Source organism: Poecilia formosa, unplaced genomic scaffold (assembly GCF_000485575.1).
Source record: "Poecilia formosa unplaced genomic scaffold, Poecilia_formosa-5.1.2 Scaffold337, whole genome shotgun sequence".
NCBI classification, from domain to species: Eukaryota; Metazoa; Chordata; class Actinopteri; order Cyprinodontiformes; family Poeciliidae; genus Poecilia; species Poecilia formosa.
In genome coordinates, this window is record NW_006800276.1 from 159,237 (window position 1) to 179,397 (window position 20,161).

Below are 20,161 nucleotides of genomic sequence, written 5' to 3' on the forward strand. Positions count from 1 at the left end.
AAAAAATACTTTTTCAGCTGCTGGTTCTGATTTTAAAAACTCAGGAAGATCTGCAGAATAATTTCAGTAAATCAGTCACTAAATGTGATCAGTCCAACTGGTTATTGAGCAGCTGGTTCCCTCAGGAATCCAGACCAGAACCAGCAGACGAACTGGGATGTTTCTGGACAAAAATGTCTCTAAAGCGTCTGATCCTGAATCTCTAAAGTTGGACATTTATTGCATCATTTATCGTGATAAATTTCTTGTCAAGATAAAATTTTGATTTATCGTTGACACAATAAATTCCATATAATGATGTTTAAAACCCCAACAAAACTGTTAGTTTTACTATTTTGTTCACTGCTTGTGTAATGAGAGTTTCAGTAAATGTGAAAATATGATTAAAAGCAGTGGCTTTGTGCAATTTAGTGATAGAAATCACACTGGTTCTGGTTCTGTTTACTGATGTTAGGACTGTTTCACTGTAGGGGCGGGTGAAAAGTTTTATCACAATGTTTTCTGGTTCTATTATAATGACAAATGTGACGATAAGAGCTATTTATTGCTTCTTTTTTAGGTAAGTACTGACAGAAACTGAATTTAATTATATTTTCAAATTAATTGATATTAATGCACTTTTATTGAACAAACAGTTTTAAAAAATAGCAAAATAACAATCCTGACAATACAGACAGTTTTATTTGGAATTTATCATAAGAAAAATAAATCAAAATCTTATCATGGTAAGGAATTCATTAAAATTAATGATTAATGATACGATAAATGTTCATTTCTACTTCACTCATTGATCCAACAGGAACTGAACTGAGTCCAGTTCCTGGGTCTGAATCACTGGTCAGAAAATCAGAAAGCTGTGACATCACACGGCGGTGGAGAAACACCATGTGACCTCATCACACACACACACACACACACACACACACACACACACACACACCCACAGCCACCGTCAGCAGGAGGAGGAGCCAGCAGGCTGAGGATGCTGTCAGGTTGCCGTGGTTTCAGCCTCCTGCTTCTTAAGCCGACCGTTGCGTGCGCGGCCGAAGGCTGAGAGCTGTGAGGATTTATGACAGGACGGAGGGAAGGAGGAGAGGAGGAAAGGAGGGGAGGAGGAGGCTGTGACAGCAGGAGGTGTTGAAGGGTGGATTATCGCTGCCGCAGAAAAACATCAGAGTCATCGTTTCCTCTGAGTTCCGGCCATCAGGAAGCTCCATCACTCCATCTGAGCAGAGGGAGGACTGAAGGAGGGATGGAGGGAGTGTGAGTCCTCGCTGGTCCTCAGGTAAGCCTCACGTCTTCAACATGTCTGCCTGCTCCACTCATTTCCTTCAGCTTGATGTGGATAGAACGAAGTGTCAATAAAGTCTGCTCAAAACACATCCGGCTCCTTCCCACCCAGAACCATTTCCCGCCAACATGGCCGCCATCTTTCAGCAGAAAGCAGAACAAAATAAAAAATATGTAAATGTAAAATAGGCTCTTATTTTGAAACTGGTATGAGGAATAAATTAGGTAAATAAAAACAAACATGAAATGTTGCAGACAGGAAATGACCCAGGCGTGATTCAACATGGCCGCCTGATTAGATGTGATCCAACATGGCCGCCTGATCAAATGTGATCCAATATGGCTTCCTGATCAGACGTGATCTTATATGGCTTCCTGATCAACATTTTTAAAGCAAACCAAAACCAGAGAGTGAAAGAACAGAACCCAGAAGACCACAGGACTGACAACAGAACCCCTTGGACTGAAACCAATGGACCAACAAACCAAAACCAGAGATCAGCAGGACTGAAACCAGAGGCTTATGGGACTGAAACCTAGCAACAACAGCACAGAAACCATGGTAATACTGGACTGAAACCAGAAATAAAACCAATGGATCACCAAACCAAAACCAGACAACCAGTGGACTAAAACTCGAAGACCAAAGAACTGAAAATAGAGAAGAACCAGACAGAAACCAGAAATACGACAAATTGACCATCAGGCTGAAACCAGAGCACCTTGGGACAGAAACTGGGATAGTACCAGAATGAAACCAGAGAACCACTGGACTAAAACAAGGTTTCATTGAGTGATGGTTCAGATTCATCCATCCAATCCGAAACAGTTTGTCCTTTCAACATAAAACCAGGTTCAGTTCATTTCCACACAGAAATTCACAATAACTCAAATTTACACCAGTACAACCAAATTATGTAGACAGACTGAAATTAAAGGTGCTCTGACCGACCTGACCCTCATGTAAAGGAAGACGGACCAAATCAGGATGTTTTACAAACTGATAGGAACCTTCTAAGGAAGAGCCTGAAACCAAGCATGAGGTGACAGTTGGTAGGAACAACTTCCTTTTCACAGGATGAAACCGACAACAGAACCAGAACAAGAATCATGGTGAGCGGTCGGTCATCTGAAGTGAAGTGACGAGACCTCCGTCCGTCCATCCGGCCGTCCGTCCGTCCATCCATCCATCCATCCGTCCATCCATCAGCCTGTTTTCTTTTGGTCTTGTTTACTGGTTTTGGTTTTTGTTCTAATTTTTTAAGTTTTCTTTCAGGATTCTGTCTTTAGCTTCTGTTATGGGTTCCTGTTCTTGTCTGCTAGTCTTGGTTTTTGTTCTAAGCTCTTTAGTTTCTGTTTTTGGGTTTGGTTCTGTTTATGGTTCTGTTTGTCCAGACAGTAACTCGGTTTCTGAGGCTCTTTGAAGGAGTTACAGTCATTTAGTAAATTAAAACTGAGATCAGTAAACCAGATCCAAACTCTGTAAAATGTGAATTGAACCCATTACTGTTTCAGCCCCTGGTTTCTTTGTTCAGTTAAGTTCTTGCTAACTTTCTCCAGAACCAGACAGATTCGGGTCAAATCCATTCTGGACCTTCAGAAACTGACATTTAGCAGATATTTCTGCAGTTTTGCTTCCTCCTGTTCCCTGCAGCAGTTCATCTCAGGATTCTCTCTGCTGTGAATTTCAGATTCAGCAGATTATTTGATTCTCAGCTCCTGAAAGCATTAGCACAGAGCCGGAAACGGCGGCAGAACCATCGGGAACCAGAACCCAGAGCAGAGCCGAGTTCAGGTCTCTGGGATGCAGAAGGTGGTTGATGGAGAGACGTTACATAAATGAATCGACTTCATGTCTGAACGTGATTGAATCAGCAGCAGACGAGGCGTCAGGGTGGAGCGGCAGGAGATGCTCCGTCTTCCAAGCATCGACCCGCCGGTGGGTTAGGAGAACATCTGTCCCTCACCGCCTCCTCCTTCCATCGGCTCCCCTTCATCAGCCGCACACAAGGAGGCATTACATCATGCTCCTCTGAGAGATGCTGCTGTTGCTAGGTTACCGCTGGCTGACTCTCTCTTCCATTTTTAGAAGGATGCTGAGAGACAGAGGGGTGGGGGAGGGGATGGAGAGCAGAAGGATTCAGAAAGACACCAAACAGCAGGAACTGAAGGTCCTTCAGATGGTTCTATTGATCTGTACATTTAACTGTCAGTTATATATAGCATTAACTATCAGAGAATCAAACGTTCTGAGGAATTTAGGGCATCAGAAACCAGCTTACAGTCCGAGTCTGGTCAAGCTAAACAAGCAGGAAGTGAAGCTGTTAAAGGAACAAACTCTGTCCTGGTTTTCTGCTGCAGTTTTTATGTTTTTGTTTCTCATATTTTCTCATGTTGGTTCATTATTTACTTTACGAAGTAATCCTAATACACAAACTTTGTGTCAACTTTTTGCATCAACTCTCTGTGGAAATGAGAATCAGCAACTTTTTAAAGTGTTCCCCGATTTCTGTCCATAGAAAAATGGACTTGAGTTGTTTGGAAATGACCTTTTTAGATCGACTGGCAGCCCCAATAAACTAATAAAAAGCCTTTATGTTTTGTAAAGTGATCTGAAATTTAAAAAAATTAAGATAATTTTGTTAGAAAATGAGATAAAAATAATTAGACATCTTATAGATTTAGTTTTTTTCAGAAAAATCAGAACCACAAACTTTATTCTGAAGTGTCAATTTGTAGCTGGTATATGTTGTTTATGCTTTTCTAAATTTAATGTTATCTTAATGGGAACAAACAGCAGCTAAAGCTAATTTCTGTGTGTTTTCACACAGAACTAAAGGTTTCATAATCACCAAATTGAGAGTTAAAGAATCTCAGTCTAAATTTGTGATATTTCAGCTGGACGTGGTCAAATCGACAAAATAACACTGAAATGCTTCTTTAGCTTAGCACCAAACCGACAGACTGACAGTGAATTTAATTCCAGTTACCTCTGAAGTCAGAGCAGGAAGTGACATCACAACTGAGTTAGCGATGTCCCAGTTAGCATAGTCAGAGAAGTTGGGATTCCAACATGGCGACGCCCAAGTAGCCATTACGAACATCATACTGAGCTTTTCTTTCCACACACAAACACAACTTTCAATTTTCTCAACTTGATGTTGCATTCACTTCGTTTAGCACTGATCTTAGACTCTCTGTTACAAGAAGGTTTTCTTGTAAAATAAACATGTTTTCACCACGTGGATGTGAGGAGCGGCCATATTGGAGTCTGTGTTTCAGAAATGCTCAGACTTTCTAGCATTCTACTTGAGTTTTCCAGGTTTAGTTGAATGTCAGCTGTCAGCCACAGACCCAGATGGAGCCAACAGTCCGACCCGTGGGTGTCCGACCCATGGGTGACCTTCTCTCCTCGTCCTCAGATCCGTGGGGAGTCATGACCTCTCAGGAAGAGGCGTCTTCCTTCAGGAGGTTCTTTCAGTACGTGGAGGACAGCGCGCTTCGGACATACGACGGTCTGGTGATCCAAAACGCTTCCGACATCGCCAGAGAGAGCGACCGCGTCCGGAACCAGACCAACTGGACCTACCTGCAGGAGAAACACCAGAAGAAGAGACGGCAAGAAGAGGCCATTAAGAGGTAAACAGGCTGTTTTGTAACTCAGACGATCATGTTTGTCGATATCACTTCATCAGACTTTATTTTGAAATGCAGGATTTTGACCATCAAAAAGACACAGGTTCTCTTGGCAAGTCTTCAGCTGAACATCTTGTGTTTCAATTCTCCTTAAATCTTCAGTTTTTTGATTATGAGACTGAAATGATTTGACTGGTTCTTTTAATCAGCCTCCTGACTCAGGATAAAACGGTACCAACTGAAGTTTTTCAGATGAAGGAAACATGAAGAGGTGAAAGTTTAGTTCTGATGAATGACATGAGGGTGCAGAATTTGATTTGTTTACATTAAGAAATCTTAACAGGTCAGTGATCAATATCAATCTACAACAGAACTTGAGCAATCTTGACGATGGTCCTGTTTTTTTAACGGTGTTTTCCCAACTGATAGTCCGGTAGACTCAGTTCGACTGGAGGCCAAAATTAAACTGAATCAAACGAATCTCCTCTTATTCCTTTCTACTGACTGAATCTTTTCAGTTGATCACACTAACCCAACATTCTCCTGGTCTTTCCCAGGATTGGAGAAGACGTCGCCACGGCCTCAGATGGGGCATACTCTGGAAAACATTTCAGGATGGGCTTCATGACGATGCCGGCGCCACAGGACCGACTGCCCACGCCGACCCAAGGCTTCACTGTGCGATCTCAGTCTCTTCACTCAGTCGGCGGTGGAGAGGAAGACTCCAACCACAGTCGCAAGCAACCTCCACCCAAACCCAAGCGAGACCCGACCACCAAACTGAGCAGCAGCTCTGAGGCGGTGGATGGAGTCTCTGGTTTCCTAAAGAGAGAGTATCAAGAAGCAAAGGATGGTGCAGAACTTTCAGAAGGTGAGATTTGAATCATCCATGTCTTTGGGACCGACGTTCCTCAGGAGCCACGCCCCTGAAGCCTTCAGATCAGTTGTGTTCAGCTCTCGTGGGTCGTTGTTGATGCTGCTGTTGCCAAAACTTGGTTTCTATGAACTGGGTCATTTTGGACTACTACCAAACTTAATGGCATGCTGATTGGATAATAGAGTTGGGTGATTTGGGTGAAGAAAGTATTACGATACAAGCGTTTTCTTTTAAATAGCCATAATACAGCCAAACTGGTGAAGTGACCTTCGCTTTTTATCCACAACTTCCTCTTGAGTTGTTATACTCGTTTTCTCCTGTAATTCCACCACAATCTTTTTCATTTTTAAGCAGTTATGGGCCACGGTGGCGAAACATGAAACTGCTCCCACATACTCAGGCGTACTGCATGTATTCTGTGGACTGTGCACTGACCGCAGACGGTTGAGATTTCATAGTCGGTACATTTGTGTACATCGTGTACGATGTACACAAATGTACAGTTGGTACACATTGGTACCAAATGTAGGTACCAGTTGTATCCAACTTGACTGGATACTAGCATGTTTCCCAAACTTGCTAGTATCCAAATAAATACCAGCAAACTTGCTTGTATCTGAGTGTTTAGTAGAAAGGGGCTAGTTGCTCAACTACCTTATCAAACTTGTTTGCGAACACGTCCAGTGGACGTTTGCTTTCACATCGACCTCCAAAGAGCGAAGTACGCCCGAGTATGTTGGGTCAACACGAAACTGCTACTGAACAAGTTACTCACCAGGTTGTTGCTAGGTAACCAAAGAGTGAGTGAGTGAGTTGATGCCACCAACCACAGCTTAGCTGTGAGAGGTTGAGCTGCTAAAGCCTTTCCTTTGCCTACGTCCCCCAGAATGCTACATGGTTCTTGTTTGGAGTTCAATGAAATTATCAATATTTTATTGGAGTTGTTTTCTTTTGCTTTTAATCAAGTACCTATCACGATAGCTATCATTATTGTGTCGTTGTCCAGTCCTATTAGATTATATATTTACTTGAATCAGATGTGCCGGATGGGGAGACAAATACGACTTTATAAGTCACTGAACATTAAGGGTGAATAAGAAGTAAGTATTTGTTTGGATTCTCAGTTGTTTCTGTTTGCCTGCAGCTCGATACCATCACCACAGTGAAGAATCCAGGAAGATGCCTCCACCCAAACCCAAGAGAGACCCAAACACTCAGCTTAGCTCCTCTTTTGATGAGTCCTACGTCCGTAACCACTGCAGCAAGAAGTCTTCCCTCCAAGGCGATAAATCCTCGTCTCAGAGTCACAGCCCGGCATCCAGAGACACGGACGACGAAGAGCCGGTTTACATCGAGATGGTCGGAAACATCCTGCGTGAGCTGAAAGGTCAGGAAACGGTGGACGACGAGCAGAGCGAGTCTGTGTATGAGGAGATGAAGTACCCGATGCTGGAGGACTTTCTACAGGATGTGCAGACTACCATCATCGACAGTGAGGCGTGGTCTTCCCGCGGTTCGTTCTGTGACATTCCTCCACCCTTCCCAAACCTCCTGACTCACCGCCCTCCGCTGCTCGTCTTCCCACCCGCCCCGGTCCAGTGCTCCCCCAACTCCGACGAGTCCCCTCTCACCCCGCTTGATGTCACTCGTCTGCCTATGCTAGAAAACGTTAGTTTGAGTAAATCGGGTGGAGCAGAGCAGCCACAGAGCTCCGGTCACCACCGTAAAGACCGAGACCGGGACCGGGACCGGGACCGGGACCGAGACCGAGACCGGGACGCATCCCACACTCACACAATCACATCCTCTGGTCGCTCATCAGCCCCTCCCCTTGCCTCGAGTTTTTACAAGTCGTCTAGCTCCGCCCACAGCGGTCACGGCTACCCCCGCAGCCAATCAGCATGCCCATCTCCGGTCAGCATGGGGCGCGCTCTGACTCCTCTGAGTTTGAAGAGGCCGCCCCCTTATGACACTCTGATAGCAGGAGGAAGCATACCCCGCTCCTCTTCCTCATCATCGTCATCCTCACAGAGGGCAGGAGAGGGTGGAGCTAAACTCAGTAACTCGTCCTCCGCCCACGGCTCCATGCACAACGTCTCGGCGCGGTGCCAGACTCCCACCAGCCCGCTGGACGAACTCAACAACCTGTTTGCGTCCGGCAGGCAGGTGATGAAGAGGGGCTCAGCAGGGAGGAAGAGCAGAGAGGGTGAAGGTAAGAATGTCACAGAATACCAGAAATCTGATGAGCAAGAACAGAACCAGAACCAAAATTATCATAATTGACTAAGACTAACAAAATAACAAAAACTGAAACTGATTAAACATTTTCATCAACTGAAATAAATGAAAACAATAATTAATGGAGAAAACTGTAACTGACTGGAAATACGTCGTCTGTCTATAAAACTAAAACGTACTGAAATTAGAGATCTGACTCCCTTCGTTTTGTGTTTATCAATCTATTTATTAGCCTTTCAAACTGATGTTTATCTAATAATAATAAAAACCAGCAAAACACTCTAAAAACTACTTAAAACTAACTGAATTAGACAAAAACTCACAACCAAAACTAAACTATAATGAAAAACCCAAAACTATCATAACCCTAGTAGAACCTAATCTAAGGTTCAAGTTTATATTTAAAAACTGTAAATATGTATTAATGAAGATTTACATGAGATTATAGCCTGGTGGTTAATTTAACCTCTAGTCATACTGACAGATAATGCGAAAAAATAAATATATAAAACAACATTAAAGGGGCATTATTATGTAAAATGCCCTGTTTTATCTTTTCATCATGTTATAATGTTATTCCTTCATCAACCTGGAGGGTTGCTTTGATTCTTCCATCTTTGAGAAATCCTTCAATCTCCATGGCAACCATTCAGCCGTACAAAATGCCTGGATGGACCTAGCCCCGCCTTCGAGACACAGCTCCTCCCCCACTCAGCTCCTTCAGACTAGCCAGCAGCAATTAGCAAACACCTGATGGACCTGCTGAACTCATTATAGGAGCTGCTGCCCAGTAAAATTGTTGTTAAAGGGTTAATGGAGGAGCCATGTTGGGACGATTTCCTGAAGGCGGAGGATTTCTTTTAAGTCATATCTGATATAAGTCAGTGTTGATGATTGTAACATGGCTGTTTTATCCAACACCTTTACTGTTTGTTTATAAACCATTTCAACTGGTTTGAAAACTGTTTTGCAAGCCAAGCAACATGTTGTATTAAGACTAAACATGGCATCAAAGTATAATTTAGCACTTTCTATAGTTAGATTATTACTAATTAATCTAAAATTATATTAAATTTCATTTTTTCACTTGCTTAAGCAAACTGTTTTAAACAATAACCTCTAAATAAGTGAACTCTTGTAATACTTCAAGATTTTTGTCTGGGATAAAAATACTAGAATCAGTTTGTATTTGCCTTTTTTAAAAATACATCCAGCTTTTACATCGTCGTGTTGCTTTGGTTGCCTCACACCGAAGCAGCAGGATGAATGTTCTGTTCGATTCTTCATGTTTGCACTGATGTTTGATTTCTGCTTCATTTCTGCAGGAGACTCCAAGACTCTGCCAAGACACGACAGTAAAGACAGAGACGGACAATCCAGTCCAGTTTCCAGCAGGATGGGGAGGTCTTCTGTGAGCCCCACCATGATGCTGACTGGTGGAGGAGGAGGAGGAGGAGGTGAGGTCTTGTAATCCTCTAAAAACTGAACCGTTATGTCAACAGGAGCTCAGGTTGGATGGATCCAAACCCGACCCTGTTTATTTTAGTTGAGGAATTTTCAGACAAATTGAAGCTTCAGAAACTGGTTTCAGTTTGTTTAAATTTATCTGCGGATAAAAAAATTACACAGATGATAATAATGTCTGTTTTCTTGCATTTAGCAAATAGGAAACTGTTGGTAATCCCAAATGGCTAAAAAAAGTTCAATTTAAATCAGTGTGTTGAATTTCTTCTTGTTTTGTGAGAAAATAAAACTAAACTTCTTTTCTCCGTTGAGAACTCGGCGTTCGGCTGGACTCCCTCTCCGTTTCACTCTCTAAGTGCTGCACAATTCCCCAGACAGAGTTGGAGAGCAGCAGCCATTGAAACCCCACTCAGCGCTGATTAAACCTCTCTCTGTCTCGTCTCTGCTAATTTTATCTCGCTGCTGCTTCATCAGATTGTATCATATTGTTTGTTGATGTAACCTCTGGGCACATTAAGTTCTGTGTCTGATTACTACAGTAACGTCACACTTCCCTAAAAAATGTGTTGTTTTGTCATATTTTGAGTATTTTAGTCATTTCTAAATTATGCATAAGCTCATTTGAACCTCAGGTTAGTTAACTGAGAAGCCTGCACTGCAAAAACACAAAATCTGACCTAGAATGTTGTCTAATTTATTGAGCAAATGTGCTTGAGATGCAACGAAACTAATTTACAAGTAACTTTTCAGCCAGATACAGGAGCTTGTTTTAAGTCAATGATTATTTCTGATGAACTTTGCCCTCTGGTAGAAAGAACAGAATCACAAAAATGAAACTGAACTGTTTTAAATCTTTAATCAAAATTTGAAATAGACGGTATGTTGAGGCCTGGAAGTTGTGCAGTAAATTCGGTGTTTTGCTGTTTCTTATTAAACTGTTGTGTGTGTAGTCTGGGTTTCTAGCTGTTTATTTGAACCGTGTGTGTTTTTATTGTCTGTTTTGGCAGATGCTGCTGTGCGTAGCATCCTTGAGTCCATGGCAGATTTTCCTTAGGTTACAGAAAATTTTATTTTATTCTACTCTAAAATGTATTAGTTCCACTGGCAGAATATTTCACTTATAACATGAGAAGAATGTCTTGTTATAAGTGAAACAATCTGCCAGTTGACTTCAGACTTCTTTATCAATATTGAGGAATTATTGACTTTAAACTCCTACATCTAGATGAAAAGTTACTTGTAAATTAGTTTTGTCGTAATTCAAGTGTAATAAGAAATTTGCACTTGAAACTGGACTGAACTTTCTGGCTGTAATTTTGTGTTTTTACAGTGTAACATTGGATTCATCTGATCTGTACTTCATGGCTTCTTAGCTCTAGGATTAATCGTTTTCTGAAGCTCAGGTGAGCAGCTGATACCTGTCAGGTGACTGATGTCTGGTTCTGCAGAATCAAAGACTGTGGGTAAACTGGGCCGGTCTGCATCAACATCAGGGGTTCCGTCTCCAGGCGGAACGCCGCAGCGCCACCTCCATGATGCCCACCACCCGGCCCTCAGCCAGGTAAGCCGCCCCCACCTCGCCCCCTCTCACCTGTTTGCTCTTGTCTGTGTCACCTGTCCTGACCATGTGTTTGAAATGTTCACACAGGACTGAGCTTTGGTGAACAAACAGAGAGCAGGAACTTCACATCTTCTCCTGAACTTAGTCTCAATCTGAATTTTAATCACTAACAGCCTGCAGCAGCTGAACATAACTGGCTCAGTAACACTTGATTACTAACATGCTGAAGTTTCTAACAGTAACACTAATACCACACTGATCTCGACTAACAGCGAGTCATTCTGAAGCACTTTAACACAATAAAACTGTTGTGTTCCGATACTGACTCCGCCCGTTCCGATACTGACTCCGCCCCGTTCCGATACTGACTCCGCCCGTTCCGATACTGACTCCGCCCTGTTCCGATCCTGACTCCGCCCTGTTCCGATACTGACTCCGCCCCGTTCCGATCCTGACTCCGCCCCGTTCCGATCCTGACTCCGCCCCGTTCCGATACTGACTCCGCCCTGTTCCGATCCTGACTCCGCCCTGTTCTGATACTGACTCCGCCCGTTCCGATCCTGACTCCGCCCTGTTCCGATCCTGACTCCGCCCTGTTCCGATCCTGACTCCGCCCTGTTCCGATCCTGACTCCGCCTGTTCCGATACTGACTCCGCCCTGTTCCGATCCTGACTCCGCCCTGTTCTGATACTGACTCCGCCCTGTTCCGATACTGACTCCGCCTGTTCCGATACTGACTCCGCCCTGTTCCGATACTGACTCCGCCCGTTCCGATACTGACTCCGCCCTGTTCCGATACTGACTCCGCCCGTTCCGATACTGACTCCGCCCGTTCCGATATGGACTCCGCCCTGTTCCGATACCGACCCTGCCCCATTTTATATACATGCTGACCATGCCCATTCCTAGACACACTGACTCCACGCTATTGTAATAAATACCGGTCACATCAAATTTATGTACATAAATGTCCTTTGCATATTGACTCCACCCCTTCCTGCTGCAAATTGCCCACCCTGTGACCCATGCTGACCCTGTACCTTTCTTTTGCATGCTGATTCTTGTGACCTCTGACCCTGCCCTGTCCCAACCAGACCTACTGTTCCACTCTGTTGTTATGTATTCTGATGCACGCTCTGGCCCAGTTTCAGTCCGGTTCGAAGTACAGACTTGCCCCCATTTTTTATACATATTGATGGACTCTAACTCTGACACATGACATCTACAGGTCATGCCCAATTTTTGGAGCACGCTCCATTTTAATACATACTGACCAGATGTTGTTACTGCACAATCTGTCCCAGAAGCTCGATCTGAACCATCAACTTATTTGCACATGAACTAAAAAAAATTTGTTCCTGGAGTGAATCTATTTATTAAAATAATTAGTTTCAGCATTGTTTTTAAACTGACCAAAGTGCATTCAATGGTGATTTTATCTGAGTTTTTTTTTTTTTTTAACCAGAAATCACCTGTAAGATTAGAAATGTGTTTGCCAAAGGGAACCCTATCCATCTGGAAGTATTTCCTTTAGCGCCTGTGCTAACGCCATGATGTCGTTGTAGATCGTTCTTCCTGGACAGATTCTGTCATGACACATCATTCTTTACATATTGACTCCGCCCCTTTCTGATGCAATTTGCCCACGCTGTGACCCATGCTGACCCCGCACCTTTCTGTTGCATGCTGATTCTTGTGGTGTGACCTCTGACCCTGCCCTGTCCCAACCGGACCAACGGCTCTGCCCTGCTGTTATGCATTCTGATGCATGCTCTGGCCCAGTTTCAGTCCCGTTTCTACAGACAACCTTCATGTGACGCAGGACATTTTCATTTATTTACAGAGTTAATGAAGCATAATTAATCCTGTTTTAACTATTATTTGCTTTAATTGGAAATCATTTAAAGCTACACAGAGCCTGCCCAGTGCTAACTGGAAGAACTGGACTGGAACTGAGTTCATCCTCACCTGACATCCATCACCTTCTCCCTGTGGTTGTGTTTCTGTGTCAAAGTTTTCAAATAAAAACCAAAATGTCTTGTGTGGTGTTTGTTCTGTCTCAGTCTGCAGTGGTATTGTTTTTCATTTAAATAATTTTTTGGGATCGCTGTAGTGTGTGTTCAGTGTTCATCAATCCAGTTTGTCATTTTAGATTCAACTGATTTAATGTAACTGAATTATTAAGGGTCCAGTCCATGATGTCAGAGTTGCTTAAAAATCTATAGATCATGATATCATCCACAAATCAGCATATTGACTGTGTAATTATTAACATTTGTTTAAATTTGTTTCCATTCAGACAAATTCCTAAAACAGCTGCTTTTATTCATACACTGCAAAAACAAAGTAATTTAGGTCTAGTCTCTTGTGTGAATATCTTAGTACACTTGAAATAGGATAAAACTAACTTAGTAACTTTTCAGCGATATAGGAGTTTGTTTAATAATAACCCAATGAATTACCAGTGATTCTTTGGGCTCAGCTTCTCCAGCCACATCCATTTACTGTTGAATCAATAAATCACCATTGTTGATTTTGCCTAATTGACCAGAGAAGGACTTCAGTCTGAAAACACGCAGAACATCAGTAGATTTTAAACTCTGTACAACTACAGCAATGCATTATGGGTACAGAATGAACATCGTTTGCTGCATCTGTGAACTCAAGGAGAACCTAAACAGTCTTCACCCACTTAAGAAACAAGACCATGAATATGAATATGAACAATTCCTAGCAATCAGCTGGCAAAAGTGCTAAGCTAAAAATTAGCTGGTTAGCAGAGCAAATTTTTAGCTTAGCGCTTTCAAATTTTCTGAAAAAAGTAATTTAGGGAAACATTTTCCAAGTTAGTCAAAGTGCTACCAAAAAGTTAGCTCCTCTATTAGCATATTAGCGGAAGTGTGTCCACCACTGAGCTTTAATAAATAGACAAATGAATCCAACCCTGCTGGTGTCTGAATGTTGACCCATCCATAGGCTGCCGTTAGTGTTGAATGTGACCAGACTCAGTGAGGCTCAGTGTTCAGGCAGGACCACAGCGTGTGAGCGATGATGACGAGCTGTTCTTCATCACCAGATGCCGTGGCTCTGCGGCGACGCCACCATGATGGAGATGATCGAGAAGAAGAGAGTTTTGTGCCGAGAGATCAAAGCTCGTCAGCGGCCGGAGAAGAACCTGTGCAAACAGGACAGCATGCCCAACCTGCCCAGCTGGAGGAGGAAGCAGCCGCCGCCATACTCAGCCCCGCCCACCGCCACCGGACACCCCACCACCGTGTTCTGGGACACCGCCATCTGAGAACAACCCACAGGGACGTCCAGAACAACGTCCTCCTCCGAGGCAGAGAGAAACCGACGAGGATGATGGTGATGTTGGTAACCATAGTGGTGACAATGATGGTGATGAAGATCGTAATTTATAATGATCTTCATCATCATTATTGGTAATGATGATGATGGTGGTCATGAGGGTGGTGATGGGGATGAAGATAATTATGATGATGATGAAAATGATGATCATGACGATAGTAATGATAGGATGAAGATTATGTCTCATCCTCCTCATCATCATCTTCCTCCAGAGCTGCTGGCCGGTTGAATTTGCCGCCAGCTGATTGGTTGATGAGTTGAACTTTCCAGTCGTTCTTTTTTGCTTTGAACAATCATTTGATTCAGTTTGACGTTCACACCTGCAGACTCGCCTGCTTTGATGTTTCCACTTCCTGTCACGTGACGCAGTTTGAGTTGACTTCATCCTCATCTGAACCTCGTTAATGGACATTAACGACAGAAATTAATGTGCGTCAGTAAATAAGCATCGATCAGACCGTCGTTATCAGACAGGAAGTGACGCTGAACACACGCCGCAGCTTCTGTTTGTCTATCCTAATGAGGACGCTCACATTACAAGATGCAGTTTGAGGGTCGGACCCGGTTCTGACCTGGTTCCGGTCCAGCCTTTCAGCCAGGTTTTAACTCCTTAAGACAAAGGTTCAAACAGGCGTCCTGCTGTCCAATCAGAGCGCAGAGCGGCGCGGAGGGGGCGTGGCTGTTCAGGTGTAACAGAGATTCCTGTCGTCTTTCTAGTTCTTATTTTTTTTATCTGTGAAATATTCAGATGGCTGTTTCTTTTTAAGTTGTGTAGCAGAAAAAATGAATTCCTCTATGTCTGAAAAGAAGACGCGGCGCATCACTGCGATGTGTTTTTATATTTCTGAAAGAAAAGATGGTGACGTCTGTGTGTGGAGTGTAGTCGGAACGTGAACATGTTTTTATAAAATATTTTAAAACTGAGAATATTTTGGCAGGCTGGTTGTTGGTTTGTGCTCATTTGCAAGTGGTGAATTTTCAATCCAGTTTGACTCCAGTTTCACTCCACTGTGACTCCAGTGAGTCTCAGTGGAAATTCTCAACTGGACTCAACTGTAAATTCCGTTCTGATTCAAGCTAAATATAAATTTTTCAAACCACTTTGACTTTAAATTCCTTCCTTTATGATTATTTTATTTATGTATATTTATTTAATCAAGTTTTTGATTCCAGTTTGTTTCTAATTTGTTTCCGATTTGATTCCAGTTTCACTACAATTTAAAACTCAGATTGTAGTTTTAGTCTCAAGTTTAACTCTTACTGGTTCCCAGTCTAATTTCAGTCTAGTCTCCTTGGCTCTGGTATAACTCCAGACTGTCACCAGTTTTACTCCAGTTTTACTCCAGTTTGACTCCAGTTTAACTCCAGTTTGACAGCAGTAGAACTCTGCAGCAAACTAAAGTGACTAGTCTGAGTTTGAACTAGAACCTGAGTTAACTAACCTGGGTTAACTGGGATCAGTTTGATCCAGACCTTACCCCAGTGTGAACACAGATTAAATCCAGTTTGGCTTCATAAATGTAGCCAAAAACGATTCATCCTGTTGGATAACAGCCATTTCCACACCACAGTGTGAATCACACTCAAAAAGTTTATCAGGATCTTCACCTGACCTTTGACCTGGAGGTCAGGTGGCTGTTGATCTGTAGATGCCTGCTGGTCCTGATGAACCAGGAGAAAGAAAACTTCCTTCTTTCTGTGATCAATGTGAAACCACCTGAAGACAAGCGCCGGATTCAGGTTGAAATATGCACATGGATTAAATATTAAATATTTATCTGCTCACAAACTTCTCCTTTTGCACAAAATGTTTGTCATCATTAAACTAAGTGCACTTCCTGAGTTTGTAAAAGTTTCCTCAAACATGATTTATTTGTAGTTATTTACAGGAAATGAATATTATATCAGCCTATATTAATGTTTCATGCAGTTTCTTTAGGAAATGATTAAAATTGAGCTGAAATGCTGAAGAGAAGCAGATTGAGTTCTGATTGGTCCAAAGATCAGCTAATGAGAGGAAGGTTGGAGATGCAGCTCTCTGATTGGTTGATGGAAGCATTTAAACATTGTGTGAACGCCAACAGAGCGCTCTGACTCAGAAACTGGTTCAGATTATTCATGACTTGTTCTTCATGCACTGTGAGAGTCTGATGGACGCCGCGGTTTCCTGCTCTGAGATTATTGCACTTGTTTATTTTTATTGAAACTGTGAGAAATAAAAAAACTGATGTATTTGATTATGTTTTCATCAACAATGAAATATGAATAAAGTTGATTTTTCTGATCCGGAGTCCAGCCTCTTCTCTTGTTTGTGATTTAATGCTCGACTGGTTGGTTTCTAAAAATGGCCATAAGAAGAATCACCTGAACAACAGACAGACAGACATTATTCTCAAAGTTCAGATTAACTACAAATTCTGATAACTGATAAGATGTCTGCTGATATTATTTAATATTAAAATAATATGGGGGATTTTTTCACTCAGAGCTGAGCTTAATCTACACACCCCATTTTTACTGAACAGAACTTTATTAAACGTATTTTTAATGTGACCGGATGGCTTATTAATTTTAAAATAGTGCTTGTGTAGTGTGGCTTCCAGATTGGACCCATGAACGTACCTATGCTCTGTTTCCCCACCTTCCCAGGACCCTCTTGCTGCAAGGCAACTGTACAGCTTTACAACTTGCATATTCATGTTTTTTTTTATAATTTCATGAATTTTTTTCTTCACTTTTTTCTTTTATTTACGTAATTATTGGGTTTTACATTTATTTATGCTTGCTTGAAGAAGATGTATCCCTTGATGAACATGACTCCTTTGTTTACATTCTGGGCCTGTTTCTGACATAGCAGGTTTCAGCCGCCAGAGGGAAGCAACGCGCCTCCACCAACCTGCAGCCCACCGGAAAGAAACGAAGAAGAAGAACTCCCCGCGATGTCAACAAAGGATGAGTCGCCATGTTGGACTGATGGGAAGCAGATATTTCGCTTAGGTTGGACCAGAACAGCCTTTTTATCGCAGTTTGTTGTCTGAACAGAATATAGGTTTTGGTTCCGGTTCGCCATGAAGCATCTCAGAACCGTAGAGGAAACTTTTGACCGTCAGACCGAACTGGTTCTCCAGCTGCTGCTGGAGGCTGCTGTGGAAGTTCTACTGGGACAACGGGAACCAGTAACTGAGGAGGTTCTGCTGGAGAAGCAGGAACCAAAAGAGAAGCGGAATCAGGTGCGGGTTCGGTTCTGTCAGCAGAGTGTTTCCTGAAAAGAACGTTCTGCAGGTTTGAATCAGCAGTTTGAACCATGTTATGATCGTTTGTTATGAGACAATTGGTGAATAAGTGGATCTCCTCCTGGAGTCACTATTGCTGTCTGGAAAAACAGACCCAAGAGGAGGGTCTTAGCGCTGTCAATCAAGCTTATGAACAAGCTTTTAAATGTGCTAATGTTGGAGAAACAACTTATCTAAAGAAAAACTATCTATACATTGTCATTGGTGGCCATGCTAACTAGCATTATTGACAGTTACATACTGTGGCTTTGATGGTAACAGAATTTTATTGGGCCCAAAAGTTCAGTTCCTTCCTGTAGAATCAGCCATGGAGACACAGAAACACAACTATCTGTATTATTATTATTATTATTATTATTTTTTTTTTTAAATCAGAAAAATTATCAAAAGTTCTGGTGGAATTTGGATCCTGATCAGACCAGAAGGTTCTGGTTCTGGTCTCTCTGCTCTTTGTCCAGGTTTAACCTCTGACTCTCCTTCGTCCTGCAGCTGAGCAGTGTTCTGGTTCTAATGTCCAGAGAGGCAGTCCGCAAGATCCGCAGCATCTTTAGAGAACTCTACCTGACTGTTTTGACGGAGAACGAAGCTCTGAAGGACAAAGTGAGGCGACTGGAGGGGGAAGAACCACAGAAACCAAAACCCGTTGCTGCAGTGAAGAACCACAAGGCTCCCAAAGTTCGGTCGTTAGGTGAGGATTTAAAGATGCAGTATGACTTTTATAAAAAATATTTTTTACATGTTTGTTGAAGCTGTCACTTTGTCGTGACAGTTTGGTATGAAACAGATAGTATGTGAAAAAATCAAGTTTCTCTCTGCCTTCTCCCAATGCTAACAAGAAACAACCAGTCAGAGCCAGGAGGTGGGTCTTAGCGCTGTCAGTCATGCCCATGTACACACATCTTCCCTCCACCCGATCTTGGTAGGCTAAGCTACAGCACCTCCCTGTTAGGATAGCCTGTTGTGAATGCTAATGCTGGTTAGCACAACCACTGTTGACAGTTTTCCTGTTGCAGTAAGTTGTTTCTTTGCCATTAGCACTTTTAGCAGGGAGCACATGAGGTTAATTGACAGCGTTAGACCTTCCCCTGGCTGTGATGTAACTTTTATCATAAATATTTTTCTAGATATTCATTGAAGCTGTCACTACTTTGTGACAAAATAGTATGAAACAGATAATCTTTGAGGAAAATGGAGCTCCTCTGCCTTCTTTCAGTGCTAACTAGAAACAACCAATCAGAGCCAGGAGGCGGGTCTTAGTGCTGTCAATCATGCTCATTGTCATGAGCTGCCCGCCTGCTCTCTACTAAACTATACTGGCATGACTGGCAGTGGTTACTTGTTCTCTGCCATTGGCACATTCAGCAGCTTGTTCATGAGGTTGATTGACAGCGGTAAGACCCGCCTCCTGATTCTGATTGGTTGGTTTTGGTTGGGAACGGTGCATTTCTTCAGCTCGATCTTTTCACAGATTATCTGTTTCATATCTATCACATCGTGGTGATAGTTTTAACAAATATATAGAAAAAAACAGTTTTTTATAAAAGTGACGTACTGTAGCTTTAAGAAGGAAACTGTAACTCTGCTCTACGAGTGAGAACCTTCTGAACAGGAAGTCATTTATTTTGAATGTTATAGTTTTGTGATGCCTTCACTGTCTCTCTGTAGTTTTGGACCCTTCAGTCAGGTTGGCTGAACTGCAGGTGGTCTCGGTTCGGCCCACCTGCAGCGACCCGGTTCCGGAGATCTTCACCCACCTTTCTGCCCAACAGCCAATTGGGAGACAGAACAGCTGCTGCGTTGAAGTGCTGCAGGAGAAAACGGATCTGGTTGCTCCAGGCTCTCCGCAGGTTGAGGCTGAGGTGGTTTTAGAGACGACCCAGATCTCCACAGAACCTGAGGCCAAAGACGGACTGGCCAATGGGCTTCCAGGAGGCGACCCGGTCCAACCCGAGGGAGAGGGAACCATGGTGAGTTCAGGAGCGCCCTGAAGAATCAGAACATTCAGTTCTACCACAGCTGGTCAGGGTGTTCAACTCTGTGCTGGTGTCTTCAGGGATCAGAAACTACAGAAGAACCAGAGTCTGGATCTGAGGGTCCGACGGGCCTCCAGAGTCCAACAGGTAAAATTCTGATTTATGGTGAATGAAACATTCAAACCGCTGCAGTCAGAATGGACAGAACTGGGTCAGAATAGATGGAACCGGGTTTCCTGTCAGGCGGTTCTGGGTGGTCCATTTACTGAGCTTTTTCCTAAGGCACTGTGATAAATTTAATGTTATTTTTTGTGATTGAACCCGCTGACCCGAGCCCGGTTCTGTCAGTATTCTGGAGCGTTTTGATCCAGGAGCTGGTACCTCTCTTAGAACTGGTCCCAGAACCTGTGTGTGTGTGTGTGTGTGTGTGTGTGTGTGTGTGTGTGTGTGTGTGTGTGT

The 20,161-nt window shown here is 42.9% G+C and overlaps 3 protein-coding genes across 11 annotated transcripts in view; 2 read left to right on the top strand and 1 right to left on the bottom strand.

Moving 5' to 3' along the window:
* Nucleotides 1–940: 940 nt before the first annotated feature.
* On the top strand, nt 941–15,534 carry nyap2a (neuronal tyrosine-phosphorylated phosphoinositide-3-kinase adaptor 2a). 8 transcript variants are annotated; one of them, XR_001658863.1, is made up of 8 exons: nt 3,369–3,486; nt 4,713–4,929; nt 5,484–5,797; nt 6,948–8,015; nt 9,367–9,498; nt 10,954–11,066; nt 14,144–14,525; nt 14,556–15,534. XR_001658863.1 is itself a non-coding variant. In XM_016661593.1 (8 exons), exons 1-8 carry the CDS (start codon nt 3,384–3,386, stop codon nt 14,363–14,365), a joined length of 2,139 nt encoding a protein of 712 aa, XP_016517079.1. In that variant the 5' UTR covers nt 3,369–3,383; the 3' UTR covers nt 14,366–14,549. The 8 variants fall into 8 exon arrangements, 6 of the variants coding, with proteins under 6 accessions (XP_007573724.1, XP_016517079.1, XP_016517080.1 ...); XR_001658864.1 differs by having other exon boundaries at nt 14,144–14,433; XM_016661593.1 differs by lacking the exon at nt 14,556–15,534 and having other exon boundaries at nt 6,948–7,543; nt 7,574–8,015; nt 14,144–14,549.
* On the bottom strand, nt 11,317–13,406 carry LOC107833147 (keratin, type II cytoskeletal 2 epidermal-like). 2 transcript variants are annotated; one of them, XM_016661599.1, is made up of 3 exons: nt 12,678–13,399; nt 12,168–12,174; nt 11,317–11,941 (listed from the first exon to the last, which is right to left on the bottom strand). In XM_016661599.1, the coding sequence occupies exons 1-3, from the start codon at nt 12,724–12,726 to the stop codon at nt 11,332–11,334; spliced, it is 666 nt and encodes a 221-aa protein (XP_016517085.1). In that variant the 5' UTR covers nt 12,727–13,399; the 3' UTR covers nt 11,317–11,331. The 2 variants fall into 2 exon arrangements, with proteins under 2 accessions (XP_016517085.1, XP_016517084.1); XM_016661598.1 differs by having other exon boundaries at nt 11,317–11,854; nt 11,897–13,406.
* Nucleotides 15,535–17,348: 1,814 nt separating the features above from the next.
* The window catches only part of LOC103152954 (oocyte zinc finger protein XlCOF6-like), a 5,197-nt gene continuing 2,384 nt past the window's right edge, over nt 17,349–20,161 (top strand). The window contains exons 1-4 of the mRNA XM_007573664.2: nt 17,349–17,666; nt 18,219–18,417; nt 19,395–19,696; nt 19,783–19,849. Coding sequence (XP_007573726.1) covers nt 17,505–17,666; nt 18,219–18,417; nt 19,395–19,696; nt 19,783–19,849 — 730 coding nt within the window. The 5' untranslated portion in view covers nt 17,349–17,504. The remainder of the gene's footprint in view (nt 17,667–18,218; nt 18,418–19,394; nt 19,697–19,782; nt 19,850–20,161) is intronic.

Coding starts and splice junctions, on each gene's coding strand:
- nyap2a (XM_016661591.1), top strand. CDS start 3,384: ATGCTGAGAGACAGAGGGGTGGGGGAGGGGATGGAGAGCAGAAGGATT. Junction 3,487..4,712: donor TCAGATGGTTCTATTGATCT/GTACATTTAACT, acceptor CCTCGTCCTCAG/ATCCGTGGGGAGTCATGACC. Junction 8,016..9,366: donor GAAGAGCAGAGAGGGTGAAG/GTAAGAATGTCA, acceptor TCATTTCTGCAG/GAGACTCCAAGACTCTGCCA.
- LOC107833147 (XM_016661598.1), bottom strand. CDS start 12,300: ATGACCTGTAGATGTCATGTGTCAGAGTTAGAGTCCATCAATATGTAT. Junction 11,855..11,896: donor CGGAGTCCATATCGGAACGG/GCGGAGTCAGTA, acceptor GTATCGGAACAG/GGCGGAGTCAGTATCGGAAC.